This window comes from Anguilla rostrata, chromosome 5 (assembly GCF_018555375.3).
Source record: "Anguilla rostrata isolate EN2019 chromosome 5, ASM1855537v3, whole genome shotgun sequence".
NCBI classification, from domain to species: domain Eukaryota; kingdom Metazoa; phylum Chordata; class Actinopteri; order Anguilliformes; family Anguillidae; genus Anguilla; species Anguilla rostrata.
Window position 1 is genome coordinate 60246184 of NC_057937.1, and position 20410 is coordinate 60266593.

The window sequence follows — 20410 nt, forward strand, 5'->3', positions numbered from 1 at the left end:
ATTGGTCACTTTTGCATATGTATCACATGTATTTACATACATTTAAATATATTACATAACACAATATATTTAGATAGATTTGGAATTTTCCACCATAGGTTCATAATATATTACTTTTCCAAATTGGGCCACATCAGACCAGGCCCTGTAATCAGATATAACTCTGATATGCTCCGATAAATTTATTTAACATGATTTTCTAGGGGGCATAATTACAAATGCTAAAAAATAGAGCGCAACCTAAATGCACACATTTACATACATGTAATGTATGTAATTTATTTATGTATTTTATTAAAATAAAATAAAAACCTTTAGCTTTATTCACGTTCCCAGCCGCGCGAGTGATGCGTCGTAGAATGTTTTAGGAAGCCAAGCGATTTAAATGGTAAGTGGACTGCATTATATAGCGCTTTATCCAAAGCGCTTACAATTGAGCCTCTCATTCGCCAGAGCAGTTAGGGGTTAGGTGTCTTGCTCAAGGACACTTCGACACACCCAGGGCGGGGTTTGAACCGGCAACCCTCCGCCTGCCAGACAATCGGTCTTACCTCCTGAGCTATGTTGCCCGTAATCAACGACCGAGGAGTTTAAAACAACATGGCCACCACTGGAAAGGATGCCGTAGCCTAGCACTGCCCCCTGAGTACATGTCAGATTGAGGCTGGCGAAGAAGGGACTACCTCATCGTTGTGCGACTCTCTGTAGTGTTCAGCAAGGCGTCCCAGGTTGTCTGAGGGAGTCCCTTGATACATATATATACGTGCACGAGTGCTGGCCAAAAGACATAATAAATAAATATGAGACACAAAATGAAGGTAATGGCTGAAAAGTGGGGAAGGTCTGGGGTGAACTAGGTCAAACAAAGCTGCTCTTACAATGGGATTTCAAATAAGTGTTCCTACATTTTTTGGCCGGTAGGTTACCTGTGTGTGTGTGTGATGGTGTATATATATATATACACACACATACACACACACAGTCACTGACACATCCATGCTTGCCTCCTGAAGACTGTTTCTGATCTGTCAGACAGGTTTTTTTTGGGGGGGTATTCTTTATTATTGCGTGAATTGATCGCTCATCAACTGTGGAGGCCTTCCCTGACCTACTAGGCCCGTTGCGATTACTGAGCTCGCCAGTGCTCATTTTCTTCTTAATGATGTTCCAAACTGTTGACTTGACCTATGTCTTTGACTGTTTTTCTTATTTCTCAGGATCATAATGGCTTCCTTGACTTTCATTGGCACAACTCTGATCTGATCCTGATGTTGACGAACACCAATAAAAGACTCCAAACGTGATCAGAAACCTAGAAAAGATAACGAAACCACTTTTATACCTACACTAAGAAAGCAACTGAACACACCCAACTAATCAGAAACATCAGCGAAGCCAAACACAAAAATCAGACACCAAGCCGGAAATTGGCCAATATATATATTTATTTTGCCAAATCATACATACCGTAAAAATGCATTTTTATTACTAAAACAATATTTATGCTCGAACCCGCACGAGTTCATGATTCTTCTTGCTTAGGTGTACACGTAATAAGGTCGATCAATCTGAGGATACACTGCGGTAAAAGTCGAGTGGTTACTACGAACGTCCACGAGCGGATGCTTCCGAGACAGAGCAGAAACAGAAACGGAAAAACCTGAGTCTCGGAACGTCCTCCGCTCACCCCGATTCTTTAATATGCTAATCAGAACGCCAACAAAAAAAACTGCATAAAATAAGGTACTGTATAGAAGCATAGCTGTAATTATTTTAATTGATGTTTTATATATCATATATATATATATATATATATATATGTGCAATGTTTTTATAAACAATAGAGAAAAGAAAACACTTCATCCAGCAGCAGCAGTAATATCTGAAGCCCTCATAAAGAGCTGTGTGCTTTTCTACAGTCTAATTTTCTAGCCTTTAGTACACATGCGAAACCCCTTTGTTTTTCTAACTCTATTACCGAAAAGGCACCTCACAGCCTCTAAGGATGGAGAAGAACGGAGGGAAAAAAAAAGAAAGAAATGCACATGGCCAGCTTAGAAAAACACTAACGTCGTGTGCGTGCATGTGTGCGTGTGTGGGTAGAGAGTCTTTCAAAACATTTTCCAAAAAGTCATTGCGTACACTTTTCTCAGCAATGCAATTAGGATTTTTTTTGTTCACTTTCCTTTATCACTGCCCCCCCCCCCCCAAAAAAAAGAAACATGACAGAACCCAAATTCATTCAGCTGGCAATCCATTAAGTCAAATAAAAGCGTTTTTGCAAATGGAGGGAGAGAATGAATGCATTGTTTAGCCAGTAACTCTATTAACACATTTCCACTGTTCTGAAAAAAAAGCACTATGTACAATACTTTTTTGTGTGTGTGTGTGTGTGCAATTAAGACTAACCATAGACTCTTTGCTTTGAGTTACAAAATATTTTAACCTCACCTCTACTCCTGTATCAGGAATTACCACATATTCCCTACCATGTACAGTATTTACCAATTTTCAATACATTTAAATGCAAATTGAACAATAAGAGAACAGACCGGAAAAAAGACAGGATTGCAGAACGCTAGGTTAATACTAAAACTCTGAAGCGAGAAAACAAGATTGTTGCAATACACGTTCTGCTCAATAACACATCTTAAGCAAACACAAATTACACGGGTTAGAATGCACTTTAGATCCCTCTGTGGCCACCCTCTTTATACCAACATTTTAAGCGTCCAACGCGCTCACGGACGTGGAAACACGGAGCGGACATTTGCTCGCATGCACACACACACACACACACACACACACACACGCACACACACTCACTTACACACTCATGATTGAACAGGTTTAACTGAACTGACTACATTGGGTTTGCTGACATATTCATTCAATGAGAAATATTCTAACAAACACAAGGGTCTTTAGGTCTAACTGATGCTTACAGAATGTCCATTTCAATAACAAGGCAGGTGCTGTACAACTGGTAACTTGGAAAACCACCCTTTAGAGTGGCCTGGCCTGAACATTCAACAATGAAGGTAATGAATAATTTAACTTAATTCTTTCTTACACAGTGCTTTTAATGTATTTAACCTTTGATCAATTAGGCCATTCATGTGAGAAGTAACACCAGGTAACAATGCCTTCCACATAGCTAGTGGAAGAAAAGGTGATAGCGTCCGGTGATTGGTCCAAATCTCTGATTACAGCCAATCACCTTCCATGTTTACTAGGCCTGCATGCGCACGATCCTCAAAGCTACCGCGCAAATCTACTGTATGTAACAACTGCTGTGACATCACACTGTGACGTCACACTGTGTCACACGACGTGTTGGCGAAGTGAAGCTGAAACGACTGGTCTCTCTGAGGCCATCGCTCAAACCGGTTCTGCTCAGCCCCCGGAAAAGAACCGCGATTCAGGAACTAACGACGATAATTACAGGGAGGAAAAAGTCTGTTTCCTTCACGGCCGGAAACCGATCACAGACACCCGTGGCAGCTCGGTGACCTCCCCGTTCACACGCGGTATGCGCTTACCGATGCGTTTTGAGCGTCATTTCTGCTAGCGGCAGGCCAAGCTCGTATCCTCGCTGCATCTTCAGAGAGGTCACATGTTACCGAAGCACGAGTCCAAGACCGTGAAGGAATTTATTCGGCAGCTGCTTGTCAAAAAAAAAAAAAAAAAAAAAACACCTGCCGCGTCAGTATTGGTTACCAACCTAGCGATTTTTTTTTAAACGAAACTATACAATAGAAAAATAGATAGTTCTAAACGTGAACTCTTGGAACGGCCACACTTTCAGCCTCTCGAGAACGTGCAGAACTGAACAGTGTTACCAACGCCTTCGATTCTTCCTCAACCATGCTTTACCGGGGCACAGACTATTCAGACTAAATGGCTAACCTGCCATATAATGGTCTTTATGAAATATTGATGGGTTATCTGGTGCATGTGAACTCGCTCGTTTCTGAATATATACATTGCAGAGGTGCACACCTTTGTCGGACCTTGGTCTCGCTGTCGTCACGTGAAACAAGTGCATTTCTCAACCTGTGTATGAAATACCGCTAAAAACAACAACAACAACAGCAAAAAGGAATAAAATAAGTTATTAAAAAAAGACGGAAAAAGACAACAACCGTTCTCTTGCATCATGGTGCCACAAGCCATAATTTTGTCTGGATAAAAAGCTAGGCAGGGACACACAAAAAAAGAAAAATAAATTACAGAACAAGGCCTTTTGAGGAAAAAAAAACGTACATCACACTCGTGTTGGGATCCACCAGTGGATTCATGTACGGACTTTTTATTAAATCTGTTACCTTGAGTCCTGTCTCAGTGGGCTTGTTATATTTTTTATATTTTTCAATCTAATTAGACAACTATGAAGGACGTTTGCACACACGAATAGTACTTCAACAAAAGAATGCAACAGATAAAATTAAGTTTGCCCGGAACGTTTGTCGTTTGTTTTTTTTTTTTTTACAAATTATACATACTGATATAAATCCTTCAGCTGCAGCCGTGGTGAATAACCTGCTCGAGTCGTCGCCTAAAAACGAGAAATTTGAACGAGGAACGAGTCTGTGGATTACGACACAAAGGCGTCATCCTCGTCTTCGTCATCGCCGTCGTCCTCCTCGTCATCGATCATTTCATCTTCGTCGTTGTGGAAGTCATCGTCGTCGTCTTCGTCGTCAGAGAACTTGTACGGATCTCCGCTGCCGAAGTCTCCGGACGACTCCAACTCCACACCTAATAAAAAATTAAATTAAATTAAAGAAAGGAAGGAAAACATGACATTACCTGTTATAACCTGTCATGACATCATATTATAGCTTATGCCCAATGTCATAAGTACTATCATAATTTTCTTCAGGAATCTAATTATTTAATGTCTGTTTTATGAAATGAGTTTCGTAGATTAACAGTATTACGAAATTGATCTTCAGCAGGAATGAATGCATTGTCATATCTGATAATGACAAGTGTTAAATCACCCATTCCTCCATATTGTCTAGCCTTAATGACATATTTTTCAGTGCTACCAAATGCTACAGCTACAACAAAACCAAATAAATGTTTCTTTTAATTGTGTCTACATGAATTTGACTTATTTCTAAAGGGCTGAAGTATTTCGAACGTGAAGCGGACAGTCATGCTAGGGGTGGCAGTGTACGGTAGTATAATGGGTAAGGAACTGGCATTGTAACCTAAAGGTCACAGGTTCGATTCCTTGGTTGGACACTGCCGTTGCACCCTTGAGCTAAAGGGACTTAACCTGCATTGCTTCAGTATATATCCGGCTGTATAAGTGGATGCAATGTAAATGCTGTGTAAGTCGCTCTGGATAAGAGCGTCTGCTAAATGCCTGTAATGTAATGCTATGTAATGTAATGCAATGTAATGGAATGCTATGTAATGTAATGTAATGTAATGTAATGCTATGTAATGTAATGTAATGCTATGAAGGCTCATACCGCAGTCCGTGGGGCCGTGAGTGCGTGACCCCGCCACCTCGTTTCCATAGCGATCCACGCACCAGCACTGCCCACTGCTGCCGTGGCACTGGTGTGACCTGTAATAGCCGTCTTCATCGCAGGAAGGAACGTACTGCCCTGGAATTATACAGATCAGACACGACCGAACGTTATATTCACGCCACAAAATCACAAGTTGTACACTGATGTGATTTATAATAGCCGTCTTCATCACAGGAAGGAACGTACAGTCCTGGAATTACACAGATCAGACACGACCGAACATTTTATTCACGCAACAAAATCACGCCTTGTACACTGATGTGGAACCTGGAACAAAACAATTTTAAAAAACTCCAGACTGTAACAATTCCTTCCTCAAAATGTCTGTGTGGTTCAGACATTCCGGGCTGTGATACTGGAGCCTTCAGGCATTACACAGGTATGATCTTATTACAGAGGCGCAGATGTCTTGTGACTTTTCACAGAAAAGCCATCACATGGGCCCACTAGTTTAACTCTGTATAACTGTAGTACTTAAATATATTCAATTAAGAATAGTATTACAGCCCCCCCCCCCCCCACCCCCAGGGCTGTAATCCTCGAGACTCAGATCCCTCACATGAATAAAAACTTTTTTTTTTTTTTTTGCCAAATATTAAGAGTTAAGAGTAAACAGACATTTAAGAGTTAAATATCTTTTTATTAAAGAAACTCGGATGTGCTCTTTGTTTCAATAACCTCACAAACAATCTGAATTTATCACACTCTGCAAAACAAAGTAGAACATATTTGTAGGCCAGCAACGTGTCGTGCAAACATAACGCTGCAGCAGTCACCTATCCTGTGACGCTTCAGCGAACGTTTCCGTTTTCGCTGAGTTCGATTATTTCTCCTCGATTTCGTAACTCGCTCGATTCGAGATTCCTGTGACTCAGCACTTGATTACAGGGCTCTATGTGGATCAGCTGTTGATCAGAGTCTTGGAGACCAGCAGTCAATTGAGTCATTGAGAGCAGCTGTGGTGCATTTTCTCTTGTCCAATGAGGGTGTGACGACGCCCTTCCTGTTGGCCTTAAAAGAGGCAGGAAATGGCACATTCAGGTTTGATTTGTTTCTGATCCTACCTGCTGTTACTAGGCTCCTCATGGCAGCAGTTTTATTTTACCTGGGAACTTGGCAGGTCTTTGAGGACATTCCAGATGAGATTTTGATTGCTTTAGTCGTTAGACCCATGGTAGGACAGGTTGTAAGAGAACTGGGAAGCCTAGCTCTTAAGTTACCTGTTTAAAAATGCTGGGTCACCTGCGCTAGGGCAACTAGAAGTTCTAGACTTGGCTAATTGTTGCAAGTCTCGACACTACTTGTCTAAATGATTGTCCAGTGCTGCAGGTTTTACCATTTGTTTTATTTTATTAAAATTAAGCTCTCAACCCCCCCCAATAATGCTCCTCTCCACACAATTCCTTTTGATATTAGATTATTGAAAAGAAAAGGATTGTAAACTAATGGGAAAGGGAAGGGTATAAAGCTGAACTTAGTTTTTTTAAAACTGTAGAGGCACTTTTATTAAAGAGGGATTTGTTTATTGTATATAGATGACTCATTTGTTAATGTATATTGAAGAGGCATTTAATCCACATTTTTTATTTCTTATTTCATGTGGTTGGAAGTAGTATTCAGACTACTTCCTGTTCACCCGGTGTCTGTGGGTAACTTTACCACCACTTTGTGAACACTTTGTGAGGTTGCAAACCTCAATCAAAAGCAGCAGCAATTCTCTGCTGTAGTCTCAATCAGAAAGACACGAAACATAAACTATGTAACAGACAACCTGCCAACTGAATATGTCCAGAAGCAGTATTTATAAAAGTAAAAGTTTAAAAAATGAAGAGGAAAAATTGTCTTTGGCATTTGAGGGCAAAGTGCTTTCGCAATCAATTTATCACTGGTGATTAAAATGTTTTCCCCCCTTATTTCTCTTCCCTGTTCCACATGAGCCTATGCCGCCCCCCCACCCCCCGTTTGATCCCCTGCATTAAATAAGTTCCTCCTGGACTCTGTCCTCATGATCTGCGTGGGTGGCATTTTTTTCCTTTTTTTTTTTTTTTTTTTTTTTAAAAGAAACTCATTCCTCAAACTGTCGGCGCGCGTTAAAGTCATTTCACGGGCTCCGGCGGCCTCGACCGCCGCTCTGACCCCAGGTGCGCTTCCGGAACCTTCCGCAGACAGCCGCGGTCACCGCGCACACAATCCCCCCCGTTACCTGCAAGCCATTCGTTATGGAGGAGGAGGGGGGGGGGAGAGAGAATAAGAGCCCCCTAACCCATGTCACCCTGCATCATGTGCTGGGTTACAGTCTGCTGCGTCTCCCCTCATCAGCTCCCCGGGGCGAACGCACGTCGGCCTCGATCCCGTCCCAGGGAGGCACTCGCGTTAAAAATACCTCCACTCTCGCATTTGGATCGGATTACAGATTGTAACCGCTGTTCTGCTGCGAGAGGGTGTTTTTTTTTTTTTTTTCCCAACAGAGGAATAGCTTTATGTTGTGCGGTTGCTACTTCTAATGCCATTAGGTCATTTAGTAGATGCTCTTATGCAGAGTGACTTGCATTTCAGCGCCATGGTACAACTTTATTTATTTTATTTTTTTTGCATACAATTCACTTATACAGCTGGATTTTTATCGAAATACTTTGGGTAAAGCACCATTTCCGAAGGGCACAACAGTGGAACCTCACCTGCACCCTAAACCCTGTTCTAAGCCATTATGGTGCACTGCTGTAAAGGCAACACATAAAAGGGTTTAAGTGCTCTGTGAAATGTTGTGTTTAATTCGGCTCTTAATAGAGTCTATACAAGAGTCCACGAGATGAAAATGCAGTGACTAAACCTGGCATTGCCTTGCTTTACAGAATGCTTTAACCCTTTGAAGACTAGGTTTCTTGGAAAAAATGTCAGTGTTTAAGAACTCCATTGCTGTCAATTGCCAGTAGTGATTGCAACAGCAGCATTAGAATGTTCAGTTAAGAACATTCTTATCACCCATTTGTGATCTTACACCTTAAACACATCGGAGATCGGGAGAACTACAATTATTTAAAAACACACACAGAAACACACAGGTGAACTGCATGTTTTTGATAGAAGAAACCTCAGCACTGCTTCTTGCAAAACAGCCTCCCTTCTCCTCCCCCAACACCTATGTTTAGGTGTTAATTGCAATCACCAGCAGCTGGCCTTAATCAGCCAGAATTCTGAGAATTTTTGCAGTTTAAGGAATTATAAGTGTTAATCAGAAGACATGTGACCTTATGACATTCAGAAAACATTATAATTATTGAACAAATTCCTAGTGAAGAGGCCCTCAGTGTCACTGAAGTGTTATCCCCGGAAACCGTCCTCGATCTGCGGTTGATTTGACGCAAACTCATTTAAGCCGCATGCTTCAAACGTCATCCCCGCGTTGAGGGTGCGTGCCTCCTTTTCAGTCCGTGACACGGGGACATCCGAAGGAAATAAAACCCGATGAACAAAAGGTCAAAGGTCGTCGTCTTACCCAGTAGCTTCTTTCCGGCTTGCTGTCCGTTAATACTGGCCAGCTCCACCCGACAAGGGGGATCTGTATAGGAGAACAGGGGGGAAGAAAAAAACAGTAATGACATCAACCCCCTGAGGTGATATATTATATAGAGTATGACCTAACTGCGCATTCAGACACCTAGCATGAGTCACGCCAACCACTTTTTTTTTTTCCCCCTCTTTTTTTCTGTGCTAACGTACCGATGTGAGCATGGGGAGGGCATTTGAAAGGCTTCTCCGGACCACCCCCTCCGCCCCCCACCCCCCACACCCGCATCTCTGGCAGCGCAGCGCACAGCAGTCCTTACATAAAGAAATGGGCAAGGAAACATAGCGCAGTATATTAGCGACCCGCGGCAGGCCCACAATGCACTGCGGTCATTAGCGGGCCCGTGCGGGAGACGTGCGAAGGATAACAAACGCTGCGCCACCCTCGGACCTCTGGGGCGGTCTCACAACAGCAGGAGATCCAGGGTTACCGTGCCGACGGATCACCTAGGGAACGGGCATTCGGAATGGAACTGCTCCTTACTTAAACATGGCCTGTTATAGGGCCCCTGTCCCACAGGAGCCACAGGGTCTGCTGGTTCTCCTTCTCACCTTAAAATCAGCACATTAACTCATCGATTAAGTGCTCCGGAACGAGAGAAACCAGCAGACTCCGCAGCACCAGGGCTGCATATATTATAACCCTGGCCAAAGTATATTTTATATAAAATTAGGCAAACAACAATAAATAAACCATTTTTTTTAAACATTTTGCTGGGTGGACTATTGGCATTTTTGGAATTTCTGTTGGACTTCACTCCACAGAATAGAATAAATTACTCATTATAATCACTGTTTTCAGAGATGAATGCACATTTAATCCACCAGCTGCAGCTTAAAGTATTAGCATATTAACATTGACCCACACAGACGTATGGGCTGTGGAAAGACTTGCGTAATCCACTTTAGATGAGTGAGGCCTTTGTGTGTGCCTTTACGTTCGTATACGTTTACACGATTTCACACCTTTTACAGCAAGCCCTACCCTCACCCCCATAAACACCTCTCTGGTACCCCCACATCCCAACACCCCACCCCCCACCCCAAATACATCACTTCAAAAAACCCCCACCACACCCCAGTCCTAACATGGTGGCCAAATTTTCACTAGGGTGGCAAACTTGACTTTTAAATAAAATCTTATTTAAGCGATTCATTGATAGTGTCATCCTGTACACCCAGACCAGGGCTGTGAGAAGCCATTACTGCATGGCAATAGTTTTAAGAAATCGTACAAAAATCTTTTGGATATACCAGATCCATTTTAGTTTTTAACTCCCCCAATAGCGTCTGTTTTCCCTGTAGAAGTCTGTACAGTGTCTCTCTCTGTGCGATCTGCGGGGCTGTGTTGCTCACCCTGCTGTTTTTGGAAGCAGGAGCACCACTCGTTGTTGGAGACCATGCCGTCGTTGTACGTGTCACAGGAAGTGAGGAAGTGCTTGGTGCAGCGCTCGTTTTTGTCCAGGTAGAGACTGCGCAGCTCCGTTTGGTCCAGCAGGAGGTCAAAGTTCGTGTCCAGCCTGTTGAACATCCAGCCCAGCGAGTCTTTGCAGATCGGCAAAAGACTTGTATCAAAACCTACATGAAAATACATAAGGCATAAAAGATATTCAAGAAATAGTCTGCAACTATGGAGCATAAAACATAACATTACCTCTAATTCAAGTCTAGCACACACATTTGTTTTTTTTGTTTGTTTCTAAGAACTGAACAAGAATGCAGAATCTCATTTAAGTTGCTAAATAAGGTATTAAGTAATGGTTTAAGTATATTAATGGTATTCCTGTGGTTTTAGCCACTGGTGATATATTGGCCCAATCCATAAAAACAGGAAGTTCCAAGGGCTGCTCCAGGAAATACAGCTGAATTGGCAAGTGGTGTTGTCACAGTAGTACTCTACTGTACTTCATTGTCTGTGGGCAGCTCTCAGGAGACTGTTGGCTGCTAAAACTGACCTTTGACCTTCCACTGAGAAGACTTAACAGCAGCAGAAGAAATGAGCTAATGTAATTGCTTTTGCATCACATGTGAATGCCAATATGACAATAAACCTGAAAATAAGATTGCTCTCCTGCTGTAACAGCTTTCATTTCAGCTGAACATTTCAGGTCAGGTTTTCTAGCTGTAAATCTGGCAGTATTTGGAGCTATTGTAATGGAGGGAGAATTGCACATGTTGCCATGATTTAAAATTACGTTTACCATTTCAGAAATGCAAAAAGCAATTCAGCTGAATCAACAGTGAAGGAATTTGCGTCCTTGAATAAATTTTAAAGACAACAAGTTTGAGTATTTAATCCAATCTGGACCATCCTGACAGGACCTGAATTCAGGAGGTGTGCCTAGCAGGCTAGATTTTAAAAGCAGACAATGACTCAGTTCATTTTTATTTATGCCCGTCTTGACAGCAGGTAAAAATTTATACGAGTGAAGTTATCCCTTTTATTTTGTTCCTTCAATAAATCAAGCATAAACTGTGTATAATACCCCACCCAACCCCCCGTCTACACATTTTGGCCCGATAACAATTGCAATAAACGGAATTACCGGTCGCGTTGGATTAACTGCGGCTGGGTTTGAGCCGCACCGCAGGCCAGACGAGGCGATGCATGAAATATGGATGAAAGTGTGTGGGCTCGACAGAGGACGAGGGGGTGCTTACTGCTTCTTTCTGGCCTTTGGATCTTCACTCGTTTGCTCTGGTCTCCGTTTTCATGGAGAACTTTGAACCAGTCCTTCAATCGGTTGACCACCTCTTTGATCTCCGCGTCACTGCAGACTGTGAATAAAGTAAAGCGAGAGAGAGAGAGAGAATTTAGAGCAACGGCAAACAACAATTCCATATTCTGCACATTTCCCAAACCCTCCCTCTTTATTCGAAAAAAAAAAAGCTTGGCTGGTAATCCAGTGAAAAGTGATTAATCTTTTAGCATGCTGATGTTTCTGAGTCGAGCGTGTAGTTTCACTCTTGACTGAGCATGTTTCAGAGTTGGGGTCAACTCCATTTCAATTCAGTCAATACAGGAAATGAACTGACATTCAATTCATAAATTGAAGAAAGAAAAAAAAAAAGAAAGAAAAAAAAAAAAAACCCCAGAGAACATTATTGATATTTTTTCAAGTCATTAACTGAATTTCAATTAATTTCCATAATTGACTGAATTGAAAATGGAATTAGCTGGTATGTTTACAGATATAACACAGCTCAGAAAGTGCACTTGCTCTGCTTTAAAACATTCTCTGGTGACCAGCTCTCTGAAGCACACAAGTCATTCGAGTGTGTGCTAGTGAGGACGCAAGGTACCAAGATGGCGGGTTTCGGTTTTCCAGACCAGGCTTGATATAGCGCTAGATCTAGTTGGTAGGTAACCCGAGCAACTAGGGGGCGACATAGCTCAGGAGGTAAGACTGATTGTCTGGCAGTCGGAGGGTTGCCGGTTCAAACCCCGCCCTGGGCATGTCGAAGTGTCCTTGAGCAAGACACCTAACCCCTAACTGCTCTGGTGAATGAGAGGCATCAATTGTAAAGCGCTTTGGATAAAAGCGCTATATAAATGCAGTCCATTTACCATTTAACTAGGAACACTTCGGTTGTAGGGAAAATGGCGAGCCTTGCTGGGCTGAATGGCCTGTTCTGTTCTCTTTGCTACACTGTCATGTCATGTCAAGTTACAAATGGGTATAGGTGTACTTTGCTGGTGGCTCGCACGGGCTACATGATGTAATCCGCTTCCAGATACATCTGAAGTTGGGGCTGTTAGTACTTTAACACATGTTCTGAGGTACGGTGCTACCCACAGGACCCGGCCCAGGGGGGCGGGGGGGGGGACGGAAAGATCCGGAAGCCTTGTTTAAAAAGCTAAATTACCCAGCGGCCTCGGAGGCGATCGGTCACGCTCCCCGTGAAGGGAGACAGGGGAGCCTCGCGTTGGTAAAGAACGGATTGTTCTGCGAGGGTAATCTCTTCCAGCTTGGCTCCCCGAGTTGAGTTTGCAGATGTCATCGAAGCCCAGAGCCAGACCTCACAGTACAGTGCTGTAACCCTGGCTCATAGAGGTGTGTGTGTGTGTGTGTGTGTGCGCACGTGTGTACATGTACTGTACACACAATGCACATCATTAAATATATCAAATTGATTTTGACTGCAGTTTCTCAACACACACGTGCGTGCGCACACACACTCTTGTGCTCACACACACATACAGTACACACACACACACGTTTTATTTAAACATACTGTATTTGTATACTTAAATGCACTTGTAGAACATTTCCTGTTGAATGGTTTTCCACACAATACACAACAAATGACACTAATTGTGAGGGGGCAAGGATAAAAGAGACTACAGAATAAAAACCACAAAAGTACACTTCATGGATAAAAATCAACGATAAAGTGCACAACGATCTATTACTGCTGGCACAACCCACCCTGCGAACACTCGACCTCCACCTTTCAGAACTAAAACGTTACAGAAATTGGACAAGCAAAAATAATTTCACATGCAGAACAGACTCCACCTCGCCCTTTCGGGACAGATTCATTAGAGCGAGTCAAGCGTGCCGATAAAAGCCGTTTTTTTGTGTAATTGAATATGGATGCCATTTCCAGAACAGAGCAGCTGGAGGCTCGCAGATACAATCACACAGTATAAATGTGGAGGGGAGAAGAAGAAAAAAAAGAATGAAAAGGGTTTCTTTTTTTTTTTTTTTTTTCAATTATAGATCTGTGAGAGAGAGAACAGACACACAATGAATCAGCAGAGGTAAAAGATTTGGGTGGGGGGGGGGGGGGGGAGAAGGCAGCATTGTAACCAAGGGTAACCTGAGGTAACCGTGCACCCTTCTGGGCCACACGGCTAGCATTCAAATTTTTTTTTTTTTTGAAAATTTGAAATGATCAAAGCGGTTGTGAATCAGTTGGGGGGGGCGGCAGTTACAGCCGTCAATAATGGATTGTTACGCCCAACGCAGGAGGAATTCTGAAAAACAGAACGGAACAGAGACATACTGAAATACCTACTTCCTTTATTTCATGTCCATGGTAAATAAGTAATGAGACCCCTTACGGTATACAAACAGAAGGGGGACTGCTGCTTCATAGCAGACAATAGCGGAGTCCTTATTGGATTTAGCGATGTGTACTTTGAATACAAATTAACCTGAGGCGAGTGACGTTGAGTCGAACCCGATTCCCGTGGCTCTCACCTGTCGGGAAGAGCGGAACATTCTGGAATGAGGCAGCAATAAGCTTTTTCATAATTTATAATAGTTTAAAAAAAATAATAATGTGTTAAAGTTATTTTAAAGCGCGTATCCCAATACAAAGACCGGCCCCATACAGCTCTGAAAATGGAATATGCTCAAAGTATATTATTGAAATGAAATGTATTAAAACCTTACTGCAGCTTTCAGATACACCAATGAATTTAAAAAGGACACTGATGAAATATATTCTTTTTTTTCAAAATGCTATTCTGCACTATACTTCTATTATTTTTTGAATATATTGAAGCATCTTCCATTTCTGTCATGGTGCATGCATCACAGGTGAAGCCATAGCTGGCAGTTTTACACTTTCACATTTCTGGAGTTTGTCAAAAGGAACAAAACAAACTTTCTAGTCCGGCCTCTACCGCATTGAGAATTGATGGACGGCATATTGTCAAAACCACAGATCCTTTTTTCAAAGTGCCACAGAATTAATGTGCCGTTTACAAGGCAGCTGGAGATGTGTGTGTGTGTGTGTGTGTGCAAAATTTAAAATAATTTAGGTGGAAGTTCCCTTCTCACAAAATAAGCTCACTGTCCACACTAACGACAAACTGCACATTATAGCCCTGAACTTTAGAACAGTCCATTTTAATGAAATCAGTTTCCACCTTTTTGTTTCATATTTGACGCATTTGATTCCCAAAGTGGCACGTTTCAGAGAAAGGCATTCTTTACGCACAATCCATGTGCCGAGGCCACTGCTCAAAAACACAGGCAATGAGTTCACACTGAACTAAGACATCTGCATAAAGGATGTTAAAAGACAGGTACAGGTATCACACCTGTAGTCCATGGTGCACAGAGCGCATATTAAACCACTGGCAGGGATGGAAACACTCTCCTGTCTTACCTCTATGTCTCTCTCACTCGCTCTCTGTCTCTCTCTCCCTCACTCTCTCCCTCACTCCCCCTCTCTCAGAGTCAGAATCGCCAGACTAACCTTTCTCTGGGTTAACGACAAAATCAATCAATCAAAAAAAACAAACAAAAATAAATGTGATTAATGTATTGACTTTAATGGAGCGTTGCTGTAGCTCACGGGCTAAAGCAACACCGAGTGACGTGAGTGTGTGGCCCTTGGGCAGAGAATGCGCACCGCATCAGACTAAGCTAGGGTGAACAGGAAATGACATCGTTGTCCATGAGACAAGAGTACGTATCAGGGTAGAGACTACAGAGGGCACCTTGGTTAACACAATGGAGGGAATTAAAGAGAAGTGAACAATCGAAAGAATCCTGGCTCTGCCTACAAATTGCTTGGACCAGAGAGCTGTTGTCTTGGTGGTGCTTGGAAACACAGGAAACCACTATCTGAAGGGGTCAAAGGTCATGGAACAGAAGTGGAGAGGATATTACATCACAATGGATGAGACAATAAGAGATATGACTGTAATCGAAGAAGTGTTTGGTGAAAAGACGTGTGCATGTCTGAATGTACACACGCACGCGCACACACACATACACGCACACGCAACACACACACACGCATGTACTAACGCACACGCGTGCGCGCACACAATTCCAACCAGCTGTTATAACTTCAAAACCTTTTATATAAATGCACTGCGCTATGAGAAGAAAACAGGAAAAGACTTCAAAACCAGTAACATGAGGGATAATGAGAATTCATGCATAAATGCAACACTTGTGCATATGGAGATTTTAAAAAGTGCTGTAGCCTTCAATGTCCTGGGCTCAGAAAATGTCTCAACTGAATTCAAGAATAAAAAAATGAAAAAACAAGAAGCATAAATCACATCAGACACCCCTGAATATGCCTAGATAAACAGAAAGGAAGGACATTTAACAAAAAAAAAAAAAACATCTCGGCAATAAAAGACAAACAAACTGCAATAACCATAATGGGATTATGAAGTAATTGCAATTATCTTTACTTATGTTTTGCCCAAGAGGGGATTGCTGATATCAGTTTCACTTTTACACAATATTTCTCTTCTTTTTTTTTTTTTAAACTAAAGCCGAATCCCTTTGTGGTTGCCTAGAGACAGTCCATCAAGCACAAAAAAAAACTTATTCATGAATGCTGTAATGGGTGGATCTGTCTAATTTTTAGTGATTGACCGTTCTGCTCATGATGGGCTTCAGTGGTGATTTAACTCAATTTCAGTAAAAAAAAAAAAACAAAAAAAACAAAAACAAAAACCAAGTACTTGAAATCAAACGCTCAAGGTAAATTCCAGGGAATCACATCTGACTGCAAAGATAAGTAGCTGCATGACGAGATGTCTGGACATTTCCCTTCATCAATCTTTATTTTAAAACCAAATGTTGAAATCTTAAGAATAAACATTAAAATATGCCCAGTCCTGTATTGGGGTGTATTATTCAAACCTTACAACTAAATAAAAGAAGAAAAAAAATCCTATCCTGATTTTGTATGGAGTAAGTGAACCTTAACTATACGGCATTTTCAAAAACACTACCAGCCTTTTACTGTGAACGTCAGGTAGTGCGGTTCCCCACTGCAGTAGTACCGTGTGGATCGAATCTTGCTTTTTTATATTGCAGCTGAAAATAGCAGCACAGCTTGTGTGAACTATCGAGGTGAAATATCCAATCGTGCCTGTATGGAGGGGGGGGGGGTCTGAAGGGCAGCTAGCGGGGGTGACAAACGAAGGGATGGCGTCAATTTCTTACCGCCAAACACAACCACACGCGGTAAAAACCTTCAGCGGTCTATCAACTCTTGCGTAGAACATGTGGACCCTACTGGACCCCTACAGTATGCCCTCCTTTAGAGCTGTGGTCTGCTACTTTACACCAGGCCGGCCAGTGGAGGATGGGCTCCCCCTCCATAGCCGGGTTCCCCTTGAGATTCCTTCCCATTGGGGAGTCTTTTTCTCGCAGCCGTTTGAGGGTTTTCTCCCCACTGGGAGCTTTTTTTTTACCTTACCGTATGTACTTGCTATTTGGGGGTTCAGGCCTGGTGTTTGCTCTTTTTGCTCTGTCTCTTGCCTTCCTACCCTGTAAAGCGTCTTTGTGACAGTTCTCAGTAAAAAAAAAGCGCTATACAAATAAAATTGAAATGGAATAATAGAGTTAAATTAACACTGGACATTTTACCGTGTAGCACCCCATCCCCGGAGCCCCTGGCCCGTGTCAAAGCACTTGGCTGCCCGTTAAACAAGAACAAATCAGGTGACCCTCTGGCGTAAGATTTCAGGCCGACTATTAATCAAGGAGGAAAAAAGCCCTGAAAACCAGGAGCTTTTCAGCTTTCCATTCACTGAGTGCATCAATAAACGCAATATCAACTGTAAATTATTTATTGAGTATTCCAGGCATAATGTCAATTTTCTGGACTTGCTCTGTCTCCCAGCAGAGTGATGGCTCCTTAGTGTACATGCCAGAATTTTTTTGGCACAGCACTGATAGGGGCATGTAACTGGCACACTAAAGTCCACAGTCATCATCTGTGGCCTGCATTAAAAACGATTAGGACCAGTATGGTATAATTTTCAGAAACTTTTTTTTTTTAATTATTTGTGATAAATATACAGTTTTCGGAAAACAATAATAAAACGAAACGATAAACACTAAAACAGTGTCTTGCTGGGACAGAAATCCTTTCTGATTGACAATTCTTGTGATAAAGTGCATACCGGTCATTCAGACAGCTTCTGCAAAAAGAGGAAATGGCCTTTTTATTGACGTTCATGCAGCCCAACGTCAAAATGATCATTACCTGACACTGGAAACCAATAAGAAGTGGCAGCAATTACGACAGAAGTGTACGATGTGACCCAGCACTGCGCAATGTGACCCAGCACTGTACGCTGTGAGTCAGCATTGATCCGTTTAGAGCTTTAAATGGGTTACACCGAACAAAACTAATAAAACTAAGTAATAATAAAAGAAAAAAATAATAGGCTTAAAAGTCCAGAGTTCAGCCGTTATGAAAAATGTATCTACAGTATGTAATGAAAAGAAAGCCCAGCAAGGATTTGAGATTCCTTGAACGGGGGGGAAGCACGTTTCAGACAATCATTTTCAGTGGTCTTTCATAACCGTAAGGAAACCTGCACGATGTAATGATTCAGCCTGCAAGACTACAGAAATGGGACAGGGACGGGGTGGGGGGAACGGGGGGTGAAGAGATTGGGATTGGGGTGGGGAAGTAATCATTTTAAACCCTGACGGCACCTGTATGCCAAAACAAATAAAGTAGATAAACGAACGCCTGCTTTCATTCAACTCATGTGGATGTGTGGATGGAACTCCTATCCGTTGTACTGTTTTCTTTTCCAGGCGTATGGGTAGATTAGGAAAGCGAATCCAGAATTCCCTATTGGTCGGAGGCAATGAGTCAGCTAAGGTTAGCTTTGTCTATTTATGTGCTATTCCCCCTCTGTGGTTGGCCGTTGCTTGCTGTCACTCTAACGCTGATATTCTATTTTAAGTATTTTGCGAATTATTCACAAGTGCTACATTGCACCTTCATAAAGGCTTATGTCACCAACCGCGGGCTCATGGTATGTATCATGTGGTATGGCTCAGTAATACCCCTTGGCAACATCCGTCGTGATAACAACACAAGGACAGCCGTTCACAGAGCGTGTAACTAGGTTCTGGCTCCCCAATACACGGGCAACGTGAAGCCACACAGCCTCAGTCGGGATACTTGAAGCCCAACCTTTTGGCAGTGTCCTAGGACAGACACAGCAGTCCGTGGAGAAACGCGAAACTTCAGCTTATGTCTAACGACGGTGCCGTGTGCATTGGGGGGTTGGGTGGAACTGACATTGATGAATGGCAGACGTGACGTTCAACAGATCCTGACACGTTTCGCGCGGCTGCCCCCCCGAGGATCTGAATCAAAAAACCCTGCGTGCCGCGGCATTCCCCTCGCACCACCGGCCCGATGCTCACTGACAGCCGCTAGTGGGGAGAAAAAAAACACATTTTCTCCGTTGCGCGAGACGAGGCTTATGTAACCGGCTGCGTTAGCGTTAGCGTTAGCGTGCGTTAGCGCCCGCCGCGCCGAGCTTGGCGTGGATCTGAAGGACGTGAGAGACCTCCAGTCGGGAACGCTCGCCATGTTTTTAGAGTGTGAAAGTCTGTTCGACAAAGAAATGCGGCACGATTTCGCACAAACTATGCCAAACTATGAATAAACTAGATTCAACAAAGGAGCTGGACATTTTCCTTCCAAATATAGAAAAAACACAACAAAAAAACAAACAAAATGTTTCTGAAATGACTCCCTGTATCGATCATCACAAAAACATGACTGAAAATATCAAATACAACAGAAAATAATGTTTTTGTTATATGCAACATTGTGCTGAATAATGGCTTTTACTATTGTTATTATGATTACAGGTTTACCCTTATTTTCTTAACTAACTCTGGACTTCTATGTGGACCAATTTCTGTGTGTTTATGCTTATCACCGATCTAGTGTGTGGACTGGCCCCAAAAAAGTGCCTTGAGGAATAACCAACATGGCCTTTTCAGGGGCCAAGCAAACCTCCAGGACTTCGCTGAGCAAACTCGGCAAACATTTGCAAGGCCTATATTTTTATTTCCAAAAAGCACTTGATTTAAAAACTACTACACAAGAGACTCCCTGTCTAAATGAAGTGAGTGGGATTTTCAGAAGTTATTTCAGAGTTGTTTGGCTGCAGGGTGACTACAGGAAGGGTGGTATCTGTGATGAGCTGCATTAGGAAATGTCAGGAGCATCGATGCTCTGACCTTTGCTTCTCCTTATTTACGTGAATCATCCTGATGAGGACATCAGTAGCTAATTAGTTACACCGGTAGTAAGTGCCTTGCAATCTGCTGAAATGATGGAAGAAGATTTAATATGATTCTCAAGTGGAAGAAAACCTGGCAGTACACATTCAGTATGGCTAATGTGAAGATCTGCATGGGGAAATAATTTTTTTAAAGGTGTGTGTGTGTGTGTGGTTAAACTGCTCACACTCAGCTCTTATTTAGGGTGATTTTCAAACATGGTTCCTATGTAGAAATTAGACTGTTTATAGTCTCCCCCCA

The 20410-nt window shown here is 42.4% G+C and overlaps 1 protein-coding gene across 2 annotated transcripts in view; it reads right to left on the reverse strand.

The window, feature by feature from the left end:
- Nucleotides 1-2383: 2383 nt before the first annotated feature.
- Nucleotides 2384-20410, reverse strand: part of spock3 (SPARC (osteonectin), cwcv and kazal like domains proteoglycan 3) — a 54017-nt gene continuing 35990 nt past the window's right edge. The window contains exons 7-12 of one of the 2 annotated variants that reach the window (XR_010330287.1): nucleotides 11778-11894; nucleotides 10473-10694; nucleotides 9046-9108; nucleotides 5487-5624; nucleotides 3306-4761; nucleotides 2384-3274 (exon numbers count right to left, since the gene is read on the reverse strand). Coding sequence is in view for 1 of the 2 variants with exons in the window: in XM_064337505.1 (XP_064193575.1) it covers nucleotides 4598-4761; nucleotides 5487-5624; nucleotides 9046-9108; nucleotides 10473-10694; nucleotides 11778-11894 (704 nt within the window). In the remaining variant the exon portion in view is untranslated. Of the gene's footprint in view, nucleotides 4762-5486; nucleotides 5625-9045; nucleotides 9109-10472; nucleotides 10695-11777; nucleotides 11895-20410 lie in introns of both variants that reach the window. The other variant, XM_064337505.1, reaches the window with a different exon arrangement.